The sequence below is a fragment of the Polyodon spathula genome, chromosome 7 (genome assembly GCF_017654505.1).
Source record: "Polyodon spathula isolate WHYD16114869_AA chromosome 7, ASM1765450v1, whole genome shotgun sequence".
NCBI lineage: Eukaryota > Metazoa > Chordata > Actinopteri > Acipenseriformes > Polyodontidae > Polyodon > Polyodon spathula.
The window spans coordinates 23,698,054-23,723,847 of record NC_054540.1 but is presented as its reverse complement, the minus strand read 5'-3'; the positions used below and the strand labels follow the sequence as shown (position 1 = coordinate 23,723,847).

Below are 25,794 nucleotides of genomic sequence, written 5' to 3'. Positions count from 1 at the left end.
CCAATACTATTGCTTCCGTCCTTCCTAGAGAGGATCCGGAGAGAGAAGGCAACAATTCTCCTGATGGCCCCCAGATGGCAGATATGCTTAATGTTACTTAAAAGAAAATGAATGCTTGTACCTGAAAAACAAAAGAAAGAAAGCACCAAGTTTCTCTGTGATCCCGATTTGCGAGGTGGACATGTGGCTCGGACACTTCAACCCCGTCACACTTTGGTTTTGCGGTTTCGAGACATCTCTCGTCTGCTGTCTCCGTTCACACTTAATCGCGATGGCTTTGGTATTGTTGATGATCTTCTTCAAAATGAAATGGATCGTTAGGTTATGGATGTAACCCTGTTTCCCTGAAAGAGAAGACGACCACCAACCTGCAAGGTTGCATTGGTCGCCTTCGCGGGTTCAATGCAAAAGAGGAAGTGAACTATTTGCGGAGTAACTGTTTGTTCCCTCAGAAAGCGTGACTGAGGACGTCACTCCTTAGAGGGGCCTATCAGCAGCTCTGATATAAAATGCTCAGCAAATACCTACCAGTGGCAGGCATTTCGCAAAAGTATTGTTGGTGGGTATACCTTCAGGCTGCCTATTTGCCAAGGTCTTCAGAAGTTTACAGGACATTTTACAAGATTTATTTTTCGCTCACCGTTTCTGGATACCGCACTCAGGTAGGCAAGATTAATCAATCAATTATCTTTTAATCAATCAAACCCCACATGTGTGATTAATCAATTAACCATTAATCGATTAAAACTCTGAGTTTAAGTGATAGAAAAATTATTTATTTCTGGACTTCTGGGATAAAAGCCCTTTTACAGGTGTGTAGAAAGAAAAGTAAGCCTAGTGTAGTAAACTTGTTATTTTTCTTTTTTTTTTCTTTTTTTTTGCACACCAGTTCAAACATATATATGTTGCTAGGAATATTTTCTTTAGCAAATGTATATTTATGTTTGATAATAAATAAATAAAAATATGTTTTAAAGATTTCTTTAGATGCATTACAAATGGTTTCTCTACAGTGTGTTTAAAAGATATATTTTGTGATGTATTTAATTGCCATGTATTTTTAACCAGGCAGAAGCAGAAGCTAGCTGAGGTAGAATGACAAAACTATTAACCCATTACATTTTTGGCTGCCTGGGGCTATTGGGATTATCTGACAATTGGTCTAGACAGGCCAAATAAGGATATTTTACCCTAAACTCCAGACAGTTGAACATGTCTGCTTAAACTCTGAAAGTATAAACTATTCAGTTTTTTCATTGCTTAATTAAAAACCAAAGAGCTTTAATGCTTATCTTTTTTAATGCTTACCTTTCTTTTGTTATTTTAAAAAATATGTACAATATAGCTTATCAGTACTGTACACATCAAATAAAACTACAGAGAAGGTACAGTTGAACAAAATATATTATTTATATTTAGAATACATTTTTACTGTGTGTACATACACAAGCACAGATGCAGGTAAATGCTTTTTAAAATAATACTAAAAAAATGTTGTTGTGATGTATATGTAACTTTATTTTATGAATTACTTTAGCGCAGTAACAATTATTCATACCAAATTGTCAATGACAAGCATCAAACACAAGTGGGAATCATTTGTTGGTGAGCTGAATAAAAGGTGTACTGTTGCTTTAAGAATGCTGTAAATCGATTGCATTAAAGTGCCAGCACCTCTGCATCTTATAGACCTGTGTCCATTGCATGCATACTAACCCCCCTACTCATTTCGGTTTTTGGCTTCATGGTTTCTGTAGTCTGACATTATCCTTTTAAGCCACATGTGGGACTACCTTTTGGCAATCTGACTGAGATTAAAAACCACACAAGAGAGAAAATGGGGCCAGGAAGAGGCAGTCTATGGTTTGAAAGATGATTATTTTTTTTGCAACAAATGTATTTGGGAAGTGGGTTAAATGACTTGGAGCTGGTCTGCGTGTGTTAAAGAAAGTGCAATTGTTGTCTGACTGTCGCCAATAAAGTGGACCCTAATCAAACTACTGCGGGGTCAGGCCTGTGGTCTCCAAGCCTCTAATGTTGCCCAGCTGTACAGCAGAATGGAGAAATAATAGAGGTCTGGGTTTAATTTTAGGGAAGTTCAGGGGGATTCCCTCATGTTCTCAGCAAATAAATATAAAATACATTTTAAAAAGTAAGGCTTTTAAAGGAACTTCTGCCAGCCAAGTTTTTTTTTTTAAACCTTTTTATTAATTCCTTTTCAAAGAAAACCTTTAGCTAAAATGTTGCAAAACTAGTGTTTCATTCATAGACAGGAAATGCACTTTAGTTAAGACTGTTAAGACTTCTTGCTTTGTTGTTTTGACGTTTGAATTTATTGTTTTCTCTTGTTTTTTTAAGATAATGTAGTCAAAAGTTGCTTGGAAATGTTGTTATTCAAGTGAACAGTTTGTCAGCCATTTTTTCTAGAACAACCCCCTTTCCTTGTACCTAATACAGTCCTTTTCTGCCATTGTGCATTGGTGCCATTGTGTTTTTGCTTACATTTTAGCAGAAAGGGGATCTGTAAAACAAAATACTATATGTCTTCATCACTGGTCTCAAATGTCCTTGGGTTTGTATAAATTCCATTTAATACATATTTAAAATACATCAATATATGCTAATTACACTTGTAAATATCTATTGAAGTCAAATGGATCCTTGTAAAAACAAGTGCCCTGCCATATCCCCACAAATACTGGCATAAAATACCCACAATACCTCCACGCCTGTGGTGTAAATAAATATCCATAAATATGCACTGTGGAGCTCAGAAGGCATATAAAGTATTCCTCGGAGAGTAGATGCGCATGATATTTCTCTTTTTACACAAAGTCTTTTAATTGGGCTTCCTAACTTGCCAAATTGCAAGGTAGATTGGCAGAGATCTTGTACCTTAAATTAATGTTACATATCTTCAGGAGAGCCTGACCACTGCACATGTCGACCTGGTCACCCATCGACAGTTACAAACCACGCACAGCCAGCACTTAGGGCATCGCCAGCTCCACAAACATTAGGGTGCAATTTAGTGCTCCACTAAATATCCAGGGTGCAATGCCCTCAGTCTGATGCATTATAGCACCCTGTCGGTAACAGTACTCTTCCCTCGGGTCAATTATTTTCCACTATAGCCCTCCTCTCCAGTCCATATATATATATATATATATATATATATATATATATATATATATATATATATATATATATAAATAAACTGTATGTAGCATATGCATTTAATGATAACATAATCCTGACATACGTTAAAATAGATTTCTGGGATTGTTTCTTTTTTTTTAAATGCAAAAATAGTAACACAAGAAAAAAAAATGTTTACAGGTGAAACAATCAAAGTTGTCTCTACTTTTACAAACTCCACTCTGTTTTTATCATTAACAAGCTTTGTTTTATCATGTAACTAAGTTTGAGGATAGAAAAGATAGTTCTAAAGAAATGTGACTAGAATTTGAAATCTTTGCATTAAAAATTATCCACACACACACACACACACACACACACACACACTGAGTGTACTAAACATTGGGAACACCTGTTCTTTCCATGAAATAGACCGACGAGGTGAATCCAGGTGAAAGCTATGATCCTTTATTGATGTAACCTGTTAAATCCACTTCAATCAGTGTAGATGAAGGGGAGACAGGTTAAAGAAGTATTTAAGTCTTGACACAATTGAGACATGGATTGTGTATGTGTGCCATTCAGAGGGTAAATGGGCAAGACAAAAGATTTAAGTGCCTTTGAACGGGGTATGGTAGTAGATGCCAGGCATGCTGGTTTGAGTGTGTCAAGAACTGCAAAGCTACTGGGTTTTTCATGCTCAACAGTTTCCTATGTGTATCAAGGATGGTCCACCACCCAAAGGACATCCAGCCAATTGTCGGGCGGCACTTGGCCAATTGTGCACCGTTCCCTACCGTCGGCAATAGAACAGCCTGGACTCAAACCGGCGATAATCAGGCTATAGGGTGCATCCTGCACCACTGGGAGTGCCTTTACCAGATGCGTCGCTCGGGGAGCCCCAGGAGTGCTTTTAAGGGCAGACACAAAACACTCAATCTACAGATCTAGTGTACTAATCAAAAGAAAATGAATAAACAGCATTCAACCTCAAACAAACAGTCTCTTTAGGTGAGTGATCCCTGTTGATACTAGTTTGTCTCAATTTGTGATTAAGAATAAAAAACCCTTCCATTGGTAATGTAACAAATCGTGCACTTTGTATAATTGTAGATTTGCAGATACATTTAAAGACCACCAACTGAAGTAAAGGATTAAATCTGGAGGGACAGACAGCAGTGTTTAATAAGAAATGTATAGGGAAGCTCACAATTTTTTTTTCTGCACCAAACATTTCCAAATATTATTATAGCTCTGAACTTTGCTCCATTTTTTACATTCTGCACAATACAAGAAGCAGCATCTATGCTGTGTATAATTATAAGTGACACTGTGTGATCCTACAATACGGAGAGTCTAGCAACACTGCATAATCATATGTTACATAAAAAACACTCTGGGTCCCATGCCAAGCAAGAAAAAAAGAGTTCCATGACTGACTATTGATTAACAAATAATGTTATCAAGTTAAAAAGGTACTGTATGTTAGCATAGAACAAATGTACAGTAGCCCCTGATAGTATGGTGGTATTCTCTTTTTATCTCTGCAAGTCACATTCACTATTTAACAATAGATAAAAATCACAAATATTTGGTATTTTTCACAAGCTGATGTTGTCTCTTCTGACAAGTCAAAAACAAGTTTCCAAACAAAGACATTTTTTGTTTATTTTATGTTTGTTTTTTACATGTATGATGTTATCTTTGCCTACCACAATGTACCAGGCAGTAAGGAATGTAGACTTAAAGCAAGCTTTGGAATAAAAAAGGTTTTAATGTCACGTTATCTGGTGAGTAGTGTTAGACAACTCAGGAATAATCTTGAATTAGCATTGTTACATGCCTGCTAAAAAATGTACTGACTTCAAATGGAATGAAAAAATTGGATCCGAATAATATGGTAATCATCAGCAGTTTTTTTGGTTTAGTTTCCTTTTGGGGAATTTTATTTTCCTGAGCAGTTCTTGAACTGACTTGAACTGGGTCTACTGCCTGTCTGTTTGTCATAGAACTGTAAAATATAACTCGTATTAGTGGTTTTCAATATTTGTTCAGTGCTGGTCCTCGTTGGGCACTGGTCCTCTAGGACTATTGAGCCACTGTCTGCTGTTGTTCCTAGAATAGCCACTCTTAGTTAATCACTCCGGCTTTATAGGGAATTTCCTCATGGAATTCTCTACAGCAAAATCTAATCAACTGACCTACAACAATGGGAGCCTTTTTTTTAGTCAGGGCAGGCTCTGTACTGTAGCCTTTTGTGCGAACTGAATCCTCCCAGTAGGAGTGGATAGCCAGTCTGTGTGTGTGTGTGTGTGTGTGTGTGTGTGTGTGTGTGTGTGTGTGTGTGTGTGTGTGTTTGTGACTGCGGTGTGGTGAACCTTCTGTTTGTGGATACTGTTGACCAGACGCTTAGTGCATTGGGCAGTGCGGGCCTCCCTCTGTTTGTGCCTACTTCATCTCATGTCAAAGGACCATTACCTGATTACCTCCCTTGCCTGCCTAGATTTACATCAAGATAAACTGGGAATACTGTGAGGACTGTTTCTGTTCTAAGTGCTCTCATAACCAGGAGGAACTTTAGAGTTTGAGTGTGTTGCGTATGTCATGTGTCTTCTGGCTTATCAGGGGTCAAAGTTGAATCACAAGTTGAGAGATAGAGAGAGAGAGAGAGAGAGAGAGAGAGAGAGAGAGAGAGAGAGAGAGAGAGAGAGGTGAGGGTGCCTTCTACTCTATTTTTGTTTTCCTACTCTGAGAAGAGACTGCTAAGTTGTTGTTTTTTTATTTTTTTTTTTTTTTATGTGGTTTCGTTTTCCCATTACGCTGTGATATACTTGTATGGAGTTTTGGTCTAAGGTCTTGGAGTTCTGTTTGTTAGCAAGCACTGCTTTCAGCAACAGCAAGAGCTAACAGAGAGACTGACACGGTGAGTGACAAGTTGTTTACAGGTTTCCTTGAAGGGGCCTGATGCTATATTTCAATCTGTCAAAGTTGCTTTTCTTTCCACAGAACAACGCCTGATTGCTTTTTCTTCCACTATACAGGTTCCAGACTCTGCGCGGTGAATGCCACTGTTACTTTTTTTTTTTTTTTTTTTTTTGAAAAATAAAGCCAGTGATGTGTTTATGCATGTGTGCATTAGTTCAAATAATAATAATAATAATAATAATAATAATAATAATAATAATAATAATAATAATAATAAAAAAGCCAATAACATGCCATGCACTTAGAAGTCTTGCTTTCTTTGGTGCCACCAATGCAACAGTATTGTAACAGGGGAGGTGGAGCAATAAGAAAGAGGGCTTTTCTCTATTTTAACACACGTATCCCACTCCATTCAGCAGACTGAGGGTAGAGGGGTTTAATCCCATTTGAGTGTTTTTAATAAAATAAGTTACAATGAAGCATTCACAATGACAGTAAAACAAGGTTGACAATTGTTAACGTGTCAAAGAAATATCAGCAAGAAAGGTGACTGGACTGCTAAATCCTATAGGGAACAGGCAACATCACCACAAAGCATGTGAATGGACTAGGCATCTAATATAGCCAAAGGCTTTCACAGGCTCAGTGTTGTCTAGAGGAGCTGTTCAGTGTGTTGTTTTTTTAGCACTGGCCCTTTAAGAGACTTGCAAAGAAGTAGCAGCTTAGAGAGAGAGAGAGAGAGAGAGAGAGAGAGAGAGAGAGAGAGAGAGGGAGAGAGAGAGAGAGAGAGAGAGAGGTTAGGGAATCAATAGACAGGTTTCTTTGGAAGCTATCGGAACTGCATGTTGTGGAAGGGAGTGCTGAGAAAAGACCAGTATTTTTCAGCATGCTAACTGATCCTGATTTACCTCAGGAGTTTAAGAGGTAAGTTTAAACTTGACAGTGGGTTGTGTCTTATGTTGTCAAACTGGATGCATAAATGCAGCCACACACACACACAAACACACACAGATAGGCTTTATTAATATCAAGCCTTTGGTGCACTTGTACCATATAAGAACAGTTGTCAGCTACCTGGCTCTGAACTTTCTGATGTGTTTTGATGATAAGTCTTTGGATACAAATGCTTAAGGAGAAGTACCTTCAGGTTTGACAGGGAACACATTGTCTGTCATTTACTTAATAAACCTGTAACCTCAGGCTTCTTAAGTCTTTTACATAAGCATTGCTTTGTACGTTTTTTTTTTTTTTTTTTTTTTATAACAGGAGGGAGTTTAAACTTTAAAAATAGTGAAACTGTTTTCAATTTTTATAAAAAAATGGATGAACATTTCTTTTAACTGTTAAACTGTTACCATTTGTGTTGGTAAGTTAAGAATATTTGGTGCATTCTGTTTACTTTTTTTCTGTGGAATCACATAAATTATATATATTTTAGCTTGGCTTTTGTTTCATACTACAACACAACAAGGAGACGTATATACTGTAAAGCTTGTTTCAATTGTTAATGCTGTAAAAAAAAGATACATTTAAACCACTTTTCTAAGTGTTGACTTCAGCAGCCTTTTTTAAATTGACTTTTTTTCTATTTTTATATGAACTAATGTTTCCACAGATTATACTAATCTTTTGTTCAGAGATAAAGTATGGGTTTTATCCCTGCATTAAGGGCATATTATATGTTACTAAGTGTGTTTTTATTAAGCATTTATCCAGTAAAGCAAAAAAAAAAAAGAAAGAAAGATAACAACAGATATGTGGCATTAAAAAATGAAAGGATTACACACAAATGCAGAATGTATGGAGCTAAATTAAGGGATTACATTGAACTAGTAAGTGGACAGTTAAAACTCTGCTTTCTAATAATTTGGTGTATCAGTTTGCAAGCCAATTCTTTGTCAGTACAATATACTGTCCTGGAGCGTATTACACCTTGACTCTAGCAGAGCTACAAGTAATGTTGGCAACTGTAACAGTAATGTAAGTCTTTTTCTATTTAGATAACATATTTAGTTATCTGTGAGTATTTGTTTGACTGCTTCATAAGAAAGATTTTTACAAGCAGAGAAAAAGCAAGTTAATAAGATCCTACGTGAGAATTTGCCAATTTCGGGTCTTAACTTAGTGATTGACAAATATGATTCAGGGGTTTCTGTATTTTTTGTAATCATTTTTCTGCAATAACCCTTAAACGTAACTGTTATTTTCTTGAAATATGAATTGTATGCTGGTGAGGTTATTATTATTATTATTATTATTATTATTATTATTATTGATCTTGTTGTAATGTGGAAATGTACCTATAATTTAACAGTGTTGATTGTTTAATACTTTGTCTTTCGTGAATTGAATGAAGCCTTTTATTCTGACCACCTAAGCATCATTAATGGATGTAAAAACTGAGAAAAGAGCTGTAACTTTTCTTTGTGAAGCTAGATGTACATAAGCAAGGTTAGGTATGAGCACACATCTTACTTAAAAGTATGAAATTGTCAAGATTTGTAATGGCATGTGCCTTGTAGCACCATTCAGTTTGTTGTCTGTGTTCTAAAAAGGTTACTAGTAGAAATGGGACTACCGTGTGAAAGTTACCCAGTGCTTTACACAATGCACAGTAAATGCTACAGTATACTTGAATTTGTATGTTTGTCAATTCAGAAGCTCTTTGGCAAAAATCTGTAAAAAGCAGCTACAGAGAACAAATTTGCTTACTGTTTTAAAAAGAGCTGTACTGAGTAAAGTTTGGTTCAAAAGGAAGTTGTCTGCTGAGAAGTGACAGAGTTGGTGGTTTGCTGTTATTTGCATAGCTGCTGTGTTAAGCAATAAATTGTGTGTGTGTTTGCCTGGGTGGCATATGCATTTGCATTGGAAATACTGTTGAAAGATTCTGGTGATATGAGAGCAAAATGAAATAAGCAACTCTCTCCTTTAGTCCTAAAAGAAGAGGATACATATACATATATTTTATGTTATTTAACATTAAACTGTGAAGATAAACATATTTAGGGACACACTAAGGTATTAGTGAAATCCAGTTTTAAAATGATATGACAGTCTTTTTTAATTTACTTTTCTTTAATTCTTGTTTAAAGTGTTATTTCCTCTTTTTTTAATATCATTGATCCTAAATATGAAATTGTGATTGATTCTGAATGTGAGAAATTGGCAGATTCCATTGAGGGGTGTTGCAAGAGGGAGCTCAGCGGGATTTTAACACTCAGCCATTTGTCTCTCCCTATTAAAATGGTAAACTATCCGTCAAGCCCTTGTGTTATTAAACTGTTTTTGGTCTCAGTTGCCTGAGCACTGATGGAGAGTGGACTCTGTTATCTCCCTTTTTCCCAGTGAATTTCTCAATGCGTCATTTGCTGTGCCTATTTGCAACAAACAGCCTCATTGTTTCACCCATATTGTTAGCTCTTGAGAGAGAGTTGATAACCGTGTCTCCATGTAAAAAAAAAAAAGAAAAGAAAGAAATAATACAAGAGTAGAATGCTAAGTTGTCGTGCCCCCCCCCCCCCCCCCCCATCTAGACCTCCCTAGTGTTGTCATCTGACCAGGCAACTGACCAATAGGGCACCACCACATTTGTTTTGAGTTGTTGCGAGGTTGGAATGCCTGATAGCTAAAGTTGGAGAGTGAATTCCTATTCTTCCCTTGTGTCTTCTGATGTCCCTATTGAGTATTGTGAAGCTCTTTTTGTAAACCCTGAATGCTTCAGGCCTTTTGGCTTATAATGCAGCCTGATTACAGGCTACACTCAGGGAGGGGTGGTGGAGACCCACCCCCTCACCAGGAGAACTAAAACATATAAAAATGTGTGATATGAAACTTATTTAACTACACCATCCTCTTCTGGAGTCTGAAACAATATGGTTTATTTCACTCATCTTCAAAGTCAGCATCTGGTACAGTGGTTTCAGTGTCCAGCTTATGTCAATGCCCTTTGAATAAAGTGTCCTCATTTCTATCTAACTGACCTCCTCTGAGAAAAGCTTGTAGTTATCTAGCACTCGGCTTTCATGAGCAAGCAAACAGGTACAATGTATAATATATGTAAACACACTTCTGTAAGTTGTAATGCAAGGCATTTCATCTTGTGTATAACGGGCTGTGGAGCCTTACTAGTTCAACAATGTTGCTGCTCATGTATTATTTAAATACAAAGCTGTTAAGTTAGTGATAAAATGAAGTGTCATTTATAATAGCCAAGATGCATGCAGTTTAATGCAGCTGTGCCCGATGGAAAAATATGCAGAGAAGTTGGCAGCTTTTATAGTGCAAAGTATCCCCAGTAGGATGTTTGCCTGATGCTATTTTAGTAGAAATGGAAGGATTCTGCCATCAGCTAGAAATGCCTTTTTAACATAACTCCATATCAATTTAATCACAACATCTCTTCTTCACTTTTCTTGCTGAGAAATTAAATAACATCTGGTTTAATGAGTGGTACCTTTTTAAAACATCCACAGGCCACAAACAACCCATAGTTTTGGGATTACTTGATCCTGTGCGAGGAGGATTCTTGTGAAAGTATGCACACAACATAAAATAACTTATTTAACTTTTGGCAGTACCAACTACACTTTCATGTATTAACTGCTATGAATGGTGTTCATGATTGGTGAACTGAAAACATTTATTTTCACTAGCTGGTATTCTTCAGTGTGTTCTGAGCTCCACAGATTTCTGGGTCTGGGTTTCTCATCAGTGAGGATACTGTCTCTCTAATAGAGACATCGCACTTCGCGTCTTCCTGAGTGTGTGTGTGTGTGTGTGTGTGTGTGTGTGTGTGTGTGTACCTCCTTCATGTTCTATTGATAATTGATGGCAGCGTGACATTAGGCACTTTGTTCTTGTCTTTTGTGGGGATGCTGGACAGGAAGCTTAGTTTGTAACCTCGGCTTTTGAGATGGGGGGAAAAAGGAAGAGAAAACTAAACAACACACAAAGATTGCTTTGGTCTGTCTTAAGGATAACCAGGGCTAGATGGAGTTATGTTTTTATTTTTTTTTTATTTTGGCTGTTAACAGGGTTATTCTTCTTTTAATTGACTATAATATCCTATACATTGGTTTGCTTACATCTGTAATATAGGTTTTGTAGTGGTTTGGCTTTTTTCACATGGGGAGGAGGGGGAGAAAAGCACAGATGAGATTTACAACTTGTTTAATTTCAGCGTGTTTAATTTTGTTTCAGTTTGCTTTGTTGCAATATTTACCAAACACATCTCCCGGTTAGGAACTCTTTGTTCTATGGCACGTTACAATTTCAGAACTTAAAAATATAAAGAGGCTGTGCAATTACTGACACTTTTAGCAGTTTTGAAGAGACTGTGCTGATTATAAAGGCAGTGTGTTAGTTACACCTTTAGCACATCTGAATTCCTTTCATTCAAAGCTCAGTGTTTGATGGGTTAAAAAAAAAGAGCGAATGAGTACTTTCCATTGAAAGCTTTGTTATCTGTGGGTTAAATATACTGTAAAGGATTCAGAGCTCTAACAGGATAATAATGGTTCTGGCACTATGTTTTTATGTTTCAAACCAATTCCTTTTGTTTATCACAAATAATGTAAGAACCCCTGTCTGAATAGAATATATTGGAAGGTGTCTATGTTAGGCACCTTCTGTTCTACCTAAAGTTGTTTATTTGTGTAACACTAGGGATTTCACTAACTGGTGATTATATTATGAAAGGGCTGTTTGTAAAAAAATTATAGGGAGCAGATTACCTGCATTTTGTATAGCAAAAGACACCTTCATTCACTGTGCTTATGTTTCCTACAGAATAGCTCATTCCACCAGCTAGCCAGCTTCTTAAAAATTCTCAGCTGTATCAAAAATGGTATGAAAGAGCGAAAGTAGAGATGCTTGTAGATCCAGTAGCTAGCTTGTAGAACCAGTTTACTCCCAATAGAAAGGTGTTTGCTTCACTTTTTTATGGAAGCTATGTATATGAAACAATACACAATTACATTTTTTGTTTGTTTGTTTGTTTTCAAAAATAGTGTTCCGGTACAACAATGCATATTATTTATTAAAGGAACATATGCAAATAATAACACAGCTGGGGCTGGTAAGAAGTATATTCAAATTTACAAGTAAAATGCTATATATAACCCTGTATTACACGTTATAAGGGTTTTTTTTGCTGTTTTTTTTGTTTTTGTGGGAGAAATAAATGTAAACTTCCTCATATGTATGCTAAATACCCAGCTAGCACTTTACGGTTGATATTGGTCATTTTCTAAAAATGTGTCACAAACTTCCTTCTTTTTTGCTTTCAAAACCCACTGTTAACTTGCATCATGCCGTTCCTACTTTGTTCTAATTACTGACGTGTGAAGACAGACAGACAAACACGATAAATTAAAATAGAAGTTTTTTGCTTTCATATTTTATGAACGTTACTAAAAAAAAAGGTGTTTGTCTGCACTAAACATAATAGATTTTTCCCCGTTAGTGTCTGAAAAGTAGCATTCATTTCCTAATATCAGGGAAGTAGTCTCAAGATTTTAAAAGGTAACATTTTTTCTTTCACATTTTTTAAAAATGTTTTATTAATTCTATCATTTAATTTTTTTTATTTAGTTTTTCAAACTATTACAAAACACAAAAAGTTGAGTTAATCACTATGCAATGGAATAAATAAATAAATAAATAAAACACAGACGTTAGACTAATTTTAATCAGCACTGTATGTGTGTATTAAGCTTGAGTGATCAATTAAACTTTCTTGACAGACTGATATTTGCTGTCATGGTACTGTCAATATCCATCAAATTACCAACCCCAGTTTGAAAGATGCCTCTTTAAACTGTGCAGATTCACCACCATGTATCACAGTAGATGTGGTGCCTTGCTTGTCATACAGCTCTCCTGCCCATCCTCAAATGACCTGCCACTGAATGGTCAACCTCTTTGAGAGCACAGTGAACAGACCTATGATCCTGTGTACAACACATTGTTAGTTAAAAACACTGAACATAGTTTAGTTATAGTACAATGTTAAATATTTTAAGTCATCACTGTTGTGTTGGTTATGCGTGAATTAAGAATTCAAATGTTTTTAGTTCAGTGATTCAAAACATACTTCTGAATTTCTAACTGCTCTTTCACTGTCATGTATTTAAATGGAAATTATGTAAAGGTATGCTTTGAAATATTCAAAAGTACACAAACCCTAATAGAATGTTTATAAACTCATTGTGAATAGGGCCCATTGTTTCAGAAATACAAATATTGTTGTATTACGCTTGTTATTTGTAATGACAATTGTAGGGCAACAGAATTATGTGTAAGTAGAACTAGATAGATACAGTGTTTGACAGATTGCTGATTAAGAATATAGATATGCTTTCATATCAAAATTGTGCAATTTTAGAAAACAAATCCCACTTATTAAGAGCACACGAATACACATGAATAATTAATATTAACATTAACTGTTGTTTTTAAAAGAAGTAAGAGCAGACAAAAGGAACAGGTGTAAAATGAAATCAGACTGTACTGTTTATATTGTTTAGTAATGAAGTTAGCTCTGTATGCTGATTTCTTTTGATCTGCATTATGGTCATACTGGTACATAGTTTCATTATTCTAATGTCTGCTAATTATGACCTTAGAGACCATACTTACTGCTGATTTATTTACAAAATAAAAAGCTTTTTTTTTTTTTTTCGCTACAGTTTTATGTAGGCTGTCCACCAGTACAGGTCCACCAACTTTAAATTAAATTGCTAATATAACCCCTCATAACCCCTGGTATTCAATATTGTATAACAATTATGCTTCAGAGAGATTGGAGGAAATAGAGATTTTATTGCTCAATCGAAGCTGTGAATTGAACAACAAGTACATTCCAAACAGGTCATACTAAGCAGTGAAATGCTGCAATTGCCTTTTTTTTCTGTATTCCTGTATTAAGCGCTTCAAAAAGATATTAAACTAGCTCCTATACTGGAATAGGCAGCGGACCACTCACGACAGGCAGCCAGGTAGGCACATCTTATCAGTAGGGGTCTACTTCAATCGCAGTAAATTTATGTATTTTTCACAGGTGAGTTGCGGAATAAAATTAGGATTTCGCGGACATTTCGCGGACCTGTTTAAACACGAAATACACCTACGTAGACAGTATTTCAGAACGCTATAAAGACTAAAATAGTGGTGCTTGCTTCCTTACTAAAACAGTGTGCTGTCATTTTTTAAAGGCAAGCATGCAGCATCCCCCTGCAGTTGACTTGCCCATACATTGAGACTGCACGATCTGCATCCACTGAATTGGTTGGAAGTTAAGGCAAAGCTTTGCTAACTTGTTATACAGATGTGGAAATCGATTAGAAACAGCCCAAAAACTCGTTTACCCAAGGGCATCTGGCATGCTTTAATAAAGGCAATATATGCAGCACGTTCGTTGTCATGTTATTTGTGCCATCCAATAATTTGTTTTATTAGTACCGAGTCAAAACAAAGAAAACGTGGCTATTCGGGTCTAAAATGTCAACTATGGAAAAGTAAGCAGCAGGCTGAAGTGAGGTGGCTGTGTTGCTAGATCGTTGTAGTACTGATTTAACTTGCAGATTGGAAAACTTTTTGTCTGAGCTGACTTTCCAGTTCGGTTTCTGAAAGCTGTTTATTTTATGTTTTGTTCAGCAGCCTCTGTAGTAGCCTTTTGTTTAATGTGTGATTCTGAAGCTAAATAGCGATCTATTGTATTTTCTCCAGAGACACATTAAGATATGCAAAACAATTACCTCAGTCTGCATGCACAGTTTCTTTGGGAAATACAGTACCAGTCAAAAGTTTGAGTACAACTGCTTGAAACCAGGTTTTTCATGATTATCTATGCTTTTAACTGTATAAACTTGTCTATAAACACTTAATATTTCATTATATGATACGTGTACTTATATAAGCTTATAATCATAAGTGAATTGCATTCAAAAATTAAATTTTTAAATGAAAATGTAAATCTTGTCAGTTTCAATTAAATGGTCACCCAAAGCAAGGGGATTTCAGTCTGAAGCCCAAGTCAGTTAAAAGTCTGAAATGTGTATAACACGATGTTAGAATACTGGCCTAAGTATAAAAGTGTCTTTGTTAGATGTACTCTGAGTTAACTAGCATGTTACCTAATTAACCTTTTGTCACCAATTATTGTTAACAGGTCTGGGTCCATGATTACTATAAATATAGGTAGATTAGGCACATGTTTGTCATTCCTGAATGTAAGGGAACAGAAAATGGCAAAATACACTCAGTTAAGCAAAGAAAAAAGACTAATTACTTTAAGAAATGAAGGTCAATCTTTAAGACAAATTGCAAGAAATTTGCAAATGTCTGTAACTGCTGTGGCCAAGACCATCAAATGATTTGAAGAAACTGGCACTCATGAGGACCGAACAAGGTCAGGCAGGCCAAGGGTGACCTCAGAAGTTCATTCGAGTCACAAATCTGCGAAACCGGCGATTAACTGCCCCTGAAATACAAGCTCAGCTAAATGGTCTGGGGTTGCTTTGCAGGCGACAGAGTTGGTCCATGGCAAGCTCAACCAGCATGGCTATCATAGCATATTTCAGAGGCATGCCATTCCATCAGGATTACGACTGGTTGGGCAGTCCTTCATTCTTCAGCAAGATAATGACCCGAAACACACCTCAAAGTTGTACAAGAACTATCTGGCGAAGAAGGAAAGTGAAGGACAACTCAATCTAATGACCTGGCCTGCCCAGTCTCCAGACTTCAATCCCATGGAACTTGTATGGGACAAACTGGACAGAAGAGTCAAAGCAAAGCTACCCACAAGTGCCCGACACCTCTGGGAATTGCTGCAGAAGAGCTGGGAAGACATGTCGGGTGATTTCCTGCTGAAACTTGTTAACCAAATGCCTCGTGTTTGTGAAGCTGTTATTAAGGCAAAAGGTGGCTATTTTGAGGAATTTTCAATTTTCTTGAACATTGCTTTGATACTCCTTATGTTTTGTATATTGTAACACGTGTTTTAATTTTCAAGTATTTATAGAAACGTAAACGACGTAAAACATTGCGAATTATGAAAAAACAACTAGTTTCCAGCAAATGTACTCAAACTTTTGACTGGTACTGTATCGTGATCACTGAAATATACTTTGTTTTTCATGCTTTGTCATCCATTTCTACTATTTTAAACTAGATTTTAGCAACCTAAATCGAAACAATGCAGCACTAACTTTGTTCCACCCCCTACTTCACAGTACAGGTGACAGAAAAGCAGTACAGACGCACTGATAGGCTGATTAAAACTTTGTTGTCATTTGAATAGTTAACAAGAACGTTAACCGCTTTGGAGATTTTTTTTTGTAAATGTTATTGGTGGATGTTTTTTGTTTGTTTGTTTTTTTGCTTAAGTGCAATACACTCAGGATGGTGAAGGAATAAAAAAGGGCTTCTACAGAAGGAAGATACATAGTTTGCATCGCTTGCGTTGTGCAGTAGTTTATTTAAACAAGATTTCTTTTTTTTTCTTCCTCTCTGTACTTGTTCGGTATGCATTGGCCCCTAAAAGAGGGGAATTTGGTGGTGACCCATCAATTTCATCTAAATTTTTTTTTTTCATTTTACTTTTTCTACTTCCCTAGCGGGCAGCCACTAACCCCATCCTTAAAGAAGGTGCAACACCTTCAAGTTTCAATCAGGATCCGGCATCTCGTCTCATCTCACTGCTGGTAACAGGAGATTCACAATTGTAAACCCACCATGCAAAAGGGCGGCCTACCAGGGCAATACTGTGTTGTATTTTAGATTTGATAGCCAAGATTGATCTGTGATTGTCAAACTCACATCAAGAGTGTACGTGGTAGAACCTGAAAGGCTTAGGCATGTCATATGTTGGTATAAACAATGTGAGGTTGTTGCCTTATATTCTGGACCCCATGTAAACAATGGCCATTTGAGTAACCATAGAAGTTATGTTTTTGATCCTGAAATCCAAATGGATGAAGTACTAAACCGCAGTATGTTTGTTTAAGGCCTCATAAGGGGATACAGCAGTAATTTTGAATTAACTGGAGGACCTACCCATGGGTGTGTCCTGCCAGAGAGAGAAACAAAAGGTTGCAGTGAGTGTGTATGGAGGTAAAATAAACAAACATGGTTGGAGATCTCTCAGCCTCAGAGTTTGCTGCTGAGCGTGCTCCCTGGCACTCTTTGAGGACCTTAGTTTATTCAGCTGGATTCTCTATGAGGTTTTTTTCTTCTTTTTTATTGCTGTGTGGAGCAACAGACCAGTAAGTAGACAGACCTCACTGAGTGTTAAAAACTTCCATGGAAAAGGGGTGTTCTTATTTTTGGGATCTTAATTCTGTTTGGGAAAAGGATTTAATTTAATGCTTTTCAGTTGCCACACAAGGATGATTGTAAACAGAGAAGTCAGAATCTAAGGTATCAACAAGGCCATAGTCAGGATGTGAAACAGCTTTTGTTTCTCTTGCAGTTTAATTTGTTTGACTTTTATAAAATATTGGTTGCAATATACTTACAATACTTGATTACAAAATCAATAAACGCACTGAGGCACTGTCAGTAAACATTTTCTTTTGTAGGTTTCAGTAAAAAGTTCACACAGGCGGGATTTTGCTTAAAACATTGACAGCTATGCATAAAAGGTACCATTTAAAAAACATTTTTCTAGAAGCCATATGTTTAATTCATTCATAAGAAAGCCTGTGCAGTATTTGGTCTACTTTACGGAAAATGTTTATTTAAAGGATTCTTGCCCATGGGCTAGGGTGCTTACTTTTTCATCAGTATTAAGAAAGCAGCCCCCTTTTCTCTTTTTTTTTTCACTCTCTTAGACTTTTCTCTGTCAAAGCTTTAGCTGTGTGGGGGATTTGCATAATACTCCAAGGTGGTTTCATTGTTTTGCATATGCTTTTATAAGAAACATACATGTTTTCAAAGAGTGGTGGTGACAATAGATTCAAGGCTGAGAAGTTCTTATACCTATAATTGCCAGGAAAGAAAATATTAAAACCTTTTACTACAACTTAGTTCAACATTTTATTGGGAAGAAAACAATTTGAGGTAAAATCTAACTGTGTGCAAATCAGACAAAGGCCTTTCTATTATGATGGAACAAGATATCAATATTTTTTTCTTTTTTCATACCTTTTATTTGAGTATCTTGGGCATTTCATTTGAAAAGTGTTACGATATACCTTTATTCTCACTGTATTTCATTTTTCAAATGCCCTTCCCTGTATTCCTAACCTTGTAATAAGACAATTAAAACAAATACTACCTTTTTTTTCTAGTTTTTTTTTTTTTTTTTTTTTTCATTTAAAAACCTAGTTTGGGTTTCATTGTTCAAAATGTCAGGACAATTGCTTTAGTAGAAATTTGTAGTTCTGTGTATTTAATTTTTTTAAATGTTTGTAAACCAAAACAATTTATGAAATGCATATATTTTGTATTATATGAGGCAATAGCTGTATTGATTAGACCAAAGAACAACACCTTGCTCCAGGGAAATCCATAATTGACAAAAAGCTGAACAAAATGAGTTGAGGCCAACATAAATTCCATGCTCATAATGGTTGGTATCAGTTTTATTAGAAAATGTTATGCCATACTGGAAAAAAATATATAGATATACATTTGCATCAAATAAACAAATATTTCAAATGTTATGCAAATTAAATTTTGTATGACCCAACTAAATGCAGAAACTGCTATATCAGAATTTAAACCATTTTGCCTTTTGATGATGCCTGCTTTGCTTGTCTGTCTGCCATGCTGGTTCACCAGTGGTATTTGGATGGGTTCCTAGACTGTGTCATCTAGTACACAAAGCCCTGTCTACAACAATGGCACACAAATGCAATGGACACAATGAAAGACTTCTGTGGATGTTTCATACTCACTCTGTCTCTATCTTCTTTTTTTTTTGTTGTTTCCAGGATGTCTTCCAAGCGACCAGCCTCTCCATATGGGGGAACAGATGGAGAGGTAGTCATGGCGACAAGCAGACAGAAATTGGAAGATAAGGAAAATGATGGGCTCCCTGTCATTCACCTACCCCTTAACTCCAGTTATTCCATCAAGCTTCAGTCGGAGGAGTTTCAGTCTGTAAACTCTTTGACCAGGGAAAATTTTGGCCTTGACAGTCCCACTTCTCTCCACAACTCAATGGTAGGAGTTTTTCATACAGTATGTTTTGTTTCTGAATGTGCTATAGATGGGATAATTACACACAGATGCCTCTTTTTTGATAAGGTCCTGAGGCAAAAAGCAGAAAATTACAAATTAAAGCAAGTTACCACAGGTAATGTGCAGTGTCTGTACAGGGCTACATGTAATTTCTTCATAACCTAGTTTGAGTTCTTTCAAGATTTATATGGTGATTCATAACCTTTCTCAATGTGTTTCAGATCATTTGGGAAATGCTTTTCTTAAACCTAGAACTTTTTCCTCCTGACCCCATAAAAATAGCTACTGAAGAAAATGTTAAAAAGTATGCATTCAGTATTCAATAAAAAACATCACCCTTATTAATATAATTTGTTCCCCAATTAAGCTAAGTAGCGCTAACACTCTAGTTGATGTGTTCTCCAAGAAACTTATTACAGTATTATGTTTCTAGTCTACAACTTGTGATTTGAGGATTTTTTTGTATATCAGATGATCCAATATACACTACTCTATAGATGAAAGCACATGTGTACTCTAATAATGGGACCCCTTTTAATTTATAGGTTAATGTGTCATATAATGTTCTCCTTTTACTACAGAAAGACTAAGTTATTATGTTACAGTTGCTATCTAACTGAAGTGTCAAACTACATTAATGAGAACATTTAGGTCAATGAAAAACAATTTTTAAAATACAACATCCTGAACTGGTTACCTTTTATTACTACTTTGCAAATTTATGTCTTCTAAACTATAATGAGATATCAGCTTGTTGGGTAAGTCAATTACTGCCCTACATAAAATATGCTGTCCCTGACCTGTTGGTAACTAGGTGCAGCTATTTCTGAAAGTTTTCTTGCTAGTGGGTTCTCAGGAGTTCTATTTATCATAAAGTTTTTGTCAGAGTAAAAGTAATGGATGAAATCTAATGTTCAATAGATTTCCTTGCTTAAAATACAGTTATTGTTTTAGTGTAAAACATAATCATTTGATTTCAGACTTTTCCCAAGTTCAAAATGTCGTAGTTCTGTTTTGTTTTTGAAAACGAGTACAGTGTCAGTAAGATAAGATCAAAACCATGTATTGACAAATGAATTAAAAATCAAGTTTCATGCATGTAGCAGCGTTCAGATCAGGTCTTATTTGGCATTTATTTATTTAAGAAAAATCTAATGAGAAAAATGTAATAAGAAAATTTGTTTAAAAAAAAAAAAATAGAACAAAATATAAAAACACAAATCTCCAAACACAAAATGTCTCTTTAATCATTTGGATGACAACTAAAATGGACAGACTGTTTGAAAAATAAAAGGCAAGCTGATATGGAAGTAAAATCAGTGGATTATTAAATTCTAAGCTTCTCTTGAGGTGGATTGCATAGCTGGTTGGCATGTGTAAAATGTTACGTTTGCAAAGGCTTTAGCGCCAATCCGATCCCCTCTGACTGGCAGCAAAGTTGAGTGAGAGAGAGATTTACATGTGAAAACTCAGAGGGGCTTTGTCACGGCAATTGTATAAAGTGATATACAGTGTAAATCGACTTGAGCGTGTCCCTGGATAGCGGGTGGCTTACAGCCTCTCGCAAGCAGAGATTACTGCTTTATCTTGTCATACTAAATTAACACGGCGCCGCACAGTTAAACAGTGGTGACCTCTTCATCTGTGGAAATTGCTGCTAAGAGAGAAAAGGGATGGTATTTAAATATTTCTCTTCTAGTTTTTTTCTTCTTTTCTCCTTTCATGGCCCCTAGAGTTTTAGAATAAAGCCTGCTGCATTTAGTACAGGGGGAGACTTTTACATGCAGGTGATAATGGCTAGGTGTTAATTAATCCTTTGTTGTCTGATTAATGAGTAATGAATACCAGCAAGTAAAGTAACGCATCGAGAGAAGTTTTTTCTATGTGCCTTTTCCGCCCATTCCATGTCTAATTTGTACCGTTTCATTTGCTTGAAGGATGAAACACAACCTTAATAGATTAGCACCTGCTAAGAAGCCTTGTCGTACTCGCTATTATTTGAAAAAATTATTTATTAATCTCTATGTAGGAAATCAACAAAACTGGTTTATAGTAGATAGTTATATACTCCATAAAGGTTTCTTAACACTTAAATATTGTTCACCTCTATTATTATCATCACAATTTTATATATATTTACACTGCTGTGCAAAAGTCTTAGACATGTTGTATTTTTCTGCTCTAATGCATTATGAGCATTAACAATTTACTCAGTCTCCACTAGTGTTTTCTACTATTATAACAACCTTGACTTGCATAAAGAAGGAAAAACATTGAGTGAAATAGCTTGCATGACTCGATTTTCAAGGTGTGGCATCCAAAGCATAATCAACAAGTACAGAGAAACATCATCTGTAATTGACAAATCCAGGACTGGAAGCCCCAAAATGCTTTCTAACAAGCATGAGCAATACCTGAAGATAATATCCTTAAGGAATAGAAAGAAGACAAGCGTTGAATTGATAACAAAACTGGCAGAATGCACAGATGTCGTTGTCCATCAAATCAACAGTACGAAAGTCACTCTTGAAGTCAGGACTTAAAGGATGTGTTGCAGTAATACCTCTGTTAAGAAAGGGGAACAAGACTAAAAGACTAAAATATGCACAAGAACACAAAAATTAGACTATGGAACAATGGTCAAAGGTGCTTTGGACTATTCTGAAAAACTAAAACCATTATTATTAAACTGAAGTTTTTTATTTACAACTTTTTTTTGTTTTTGTTGTATTATTATCATTATTATTATTTACAATTTTAGTGTACATTCCCTTGCAAAGAGAACAAAATTCTTTACTCCTGTATATTCTACCTAGCTGTTCTCAGGTGTACCGTCTGATCTACATCCCCAAGCTTCATGCCATCATAGGCTTAGACTCACAAGCTGAAAAAACCCTATTCTTTACCTATTATTTACTTACAGGATTTACATACAGTATCTGCCAGTGCCTGTCAGAAATGCCTTAAAATGTCAGTACAGATGTTGTTTTAAGAGTCAATAGTGACATCTTTTATTTTTTTCAGAATTAAATATTAATTGGATCAAAAGATGAAACTATCTTAATTCACTCCAGTTTCATATTTAATGAAACATGGGCAACTGTATGCACCTAATTGTTTACCAGGGCCCTCATTAAGTATTTGGTATATCTGAATGTGCACTAGTCAGATATATGCTTTTAAATGGTTTAATTCTATTTCCATGCTTAAGATTTAAAAGGATAAAGTAAAACACTTTACAGAGAATATAGTTAATTTACTTTGTTAGCAGTGATTTAGAATAGAATTGACATTTGCAAACTAAAAGCAGAACCACCTACACCCTTAGTAGTGCTCATCAAAATTCATGTATGCAGTATACATGAATATGAATATTCCTCTGCGGAAATGGCTGTTATATAGTTATTGCTGCAAACATTAACGGGGTGTAAATGTCAAATATAGCTTTGCACCTGCTCCAGGGTATTGTCAACTACAGTATTGCAGGAGATATAAGTTATTTGAAGCCTCTAATGCTGCCTTCGAATACAGGAATCACTGACATTTGATGCTGATAATGTAAAGTGTTTTGTGAATTCCCTGTGGCATGAGGTTATATTTCATTGGGTGTTTGTATTCTTTGTGCTGTATTCCCCATTTTTCTGCTGAGATGATGCCCCAAATGTACTTGTGCAACGCTGAACCCTGGCAAAGGAGTCAACATGAAAGCTAGGTGGCTTAGGGAGTTATAATCTTAGCATTTTAATCCGTGCAAACAGTTCATTAATCAATTTAACCGTCTTTAAAGCATGTTATTTAAACAGGGTTGAGTAAGACCTTTGTTATATACTCCAGTTGTGACAGTGCCTGGGAATATATTATATATATATATATATATATATATATATATATATATATATATATATATATATATATAGGTTTTCTTTTTTTGATTGTTTTTAAGGCAGTTTTCAGAAATAAAGTGTTTCTTTTTAAGTAGGCTATGGATTAAAGAAATGCGATATGACAGGTGTGACATGATTTTTTAAATACACGCAGTTAATGTCAGAGCTTTACAAAAAAAAGCACACTATTGTTGTTATGATCAGTGCAGTTGCAAGTGCTGGTCCTTTCAACCAAGTTTTGATATGAAATACCCTAGGACATTTGTTTTCCATATTATTGTACTTTGGCAGTTTGTGTGTCACACAAGGCCAAAAAATGTAATTCTCAATGCCAAATTTCAATCTTAACAGCTAATTTAATTTATTTTTAATCTCTCTTTTAACGAAGAGATTGTAACACAGATTAAACCATGAAGATGGTATCCTGGAGACATGGGTCAAAGGGCAAGGCTCAGAATCCTTGAATGATAGAGCTACAAATTATTGTTTTTGGAGAAAAAAAAAAATAGTGACACAGCCAAGTGGCAGCTTGGTTGCTGAAAATGTTGAGAGAAAAACAACTTGAGCTTTTACATAGTATGTTTCTTTAAAAAAATATCACAGCATTTCATATGAAGAAGTGTCTCCACAGGGCAGCTGCCCTCTGTTTCATTACAATCTGGAATTCTACAACTTCTAGTATCTGGTTTGCAATGTGATTGATATCACCATTTGTGATAAATGTTCCTAATGCTTTTCACCATTGTTATGATGGTTTCTACATTCATTGATACTTCTACATAGAAACTGGCCTCTATAACTCTACGTGTGTGTGTGTATATAGATATAGATATAGATATAGATATAGATATATAGATATATATATATATATATATATATATATATATAGATATATATATATATATATATCCATAAAGATCCATTTTAAAATTAGGAATCCGAAGAAAAAAATAACATGCTTAAATGTATGTGTTGTCAATGTACAGTAGGTTGCATTGGAAATTGTACATTACTGAACAATCTATGGTCTACTGTATGTTGCTGAGCTGTGACCCTGTCACAAAGTGACTGTACAATTCAATACATTTTTCTCCAGGTATTGTTTTCTAAAGGTGCTGAGTCTTAAGCCCCTGTACTGTACAAATCCGCTCTGCTCCTAACTGAAATGGCAGCCTGCTCAGGCTGGATAAATCCTTTGTCTAGTGATGTGACTTTTCCTGTCAATCACTTATGTCCTGTATTAAATAATAGGAATAGATTATGTAAAGCTTAACTAAGATTAACAAAGGAAGACCATTGGCCTCATCTGTAAATATCTGGCATGTTCTGTAATTAAACCTTACAAAATATATCTCTGCTTTGGGAGAGATCCAGTTGCCAAGGAAAGGAGGATGAACCCCTTGCTTCTTATACCAAGTAATAAAATATAGTGTCTCTCATGATTTATATATTTAAACTGTATATTTGATTAAATACATTCATACAGATACCTCAGTTTTTATTGTCTGTTGCAGTGAAAGGTTCACACTTTTTTCAGCCAAGTCAGACAATATTACACTTTTAATTACAGAAATAACAACCAATAAGCCTTCAGAAGCAAAGTTACAATTTCCCATTTCAGACTGGAAGGCCACTTGGTTATTGTTACACACATCTACAGGTTCTTTTCTTGAAGAAGTGGAAATTAGCCTGGTGTTGTATAGGCATTGGTCTACCAAGTTAAATTGTTCGCAATAGAAGCTTGGGTTATTTTATGAAAGCAGGTGTATTTATATTGTTATACTATTTGTTATGACTATGCCAGCTTTACTGAGGTATGGATTTCCAGCATTTCTGAACAGCACTATTAATAGCCATTTAACATAAATCTCAGTTCATTAAAATGATCATAGAGTGTTCCGTAAAGCACCAACTATCTTCTGCAGTAATCATCCTCGGTCTATGTTAAGAATGTAACATACAGTAATTTAAAATAATTGTGTCACTACTACTAAAATATAATTAACTATTTATGTTATCAATTGTATATCTTTTTAATGTTAGCACTCTAATATCTAAATGTAGGACTGACAATTCTTTGCTTTGTTTTTTTCTGTTTTTAGGAGCAAGATAGCATAAAGGGTCAGTCTCTGAGTCCATATGCACAGCAAAACTCATCTACCTCACCGACTAAGACAGAAGACAGCGCTCGTCAGGGCAGCGACTCAGGCTCAAGCGTGGCTCTGGGGACCCCAGAGAGACGCAAGGGCAGCTTGGCCGATGTGGTGGACACACTGAAACAGAGGAAAATGGAGGAGCTTATCAAAAACGAGCCTGAGGGTAAGTTCAGGAACAATATACAGACGCAGACAAAAGTATTTGGGCAGTTAAAAAAAATAGAAAAACAACAAATAAAGTGATTTCTATAACTTCTAATTGTTCTATTGAAAGATATAAATTAAATTAGAGATTCAGCTTTATAATAAAACAACAAATTATTACATAACATACATACATTGAAAAAGAACATACAAAAACTAATTTCGTACTTTGACAAAAGTATTTGGGCATCCTTACATTAGTATTTTGTGCATCCATCCTTTGCTTCCTTTACAGCTTGCAGTCTTTTTTTGTATTTTGCAACTAATTCCTGGTATCTTTCATGAGATATTTTTGCCCA

The 25,794-nt window shown here is 35.6% G+C and overlaps 1 protein-coding gene across 7 annotated transcripts in view; it reads left to right on the top strand.

Annotated features, from left to right (window-relative positions):
- Positions 1-25,794, top strand: part of LOC121318382 (transcription factor SOX-5-like) — a 210,847-nt gene that overhangs the window by 102,168 nt on the left and 82,885 nt on the right. For 4 of the 7 annotated variants that reach the window (XM_041254970.1, XM_041254968.1, XM_041254969.1 and 1 more), the window contains exons 1-3: positions 6,871-6,987; positions 19,002-19,233; positions 25,238-25,454. In XM_041254970.1, coding sequence (XP_041110904.1) covers positions 6,950-6,987; positions 19,002-19,233; positions 25,238-25,454 — 487 coding nt within the window. In that variant the 5' untranslated portion in view covers positions 6,871-6,949. Of the gene's footprint in view, positions 1-5,982; positions 6,062-6,870; positions 6,988-19,001; positions 19,234-25,237; positions 25,455-25,794 lie in introns of those variants that run through there. The other 3 variants (XM_041254971.1, XM_041254972.1, XM_041254973.1) reach the window with 2 other exon arrangements.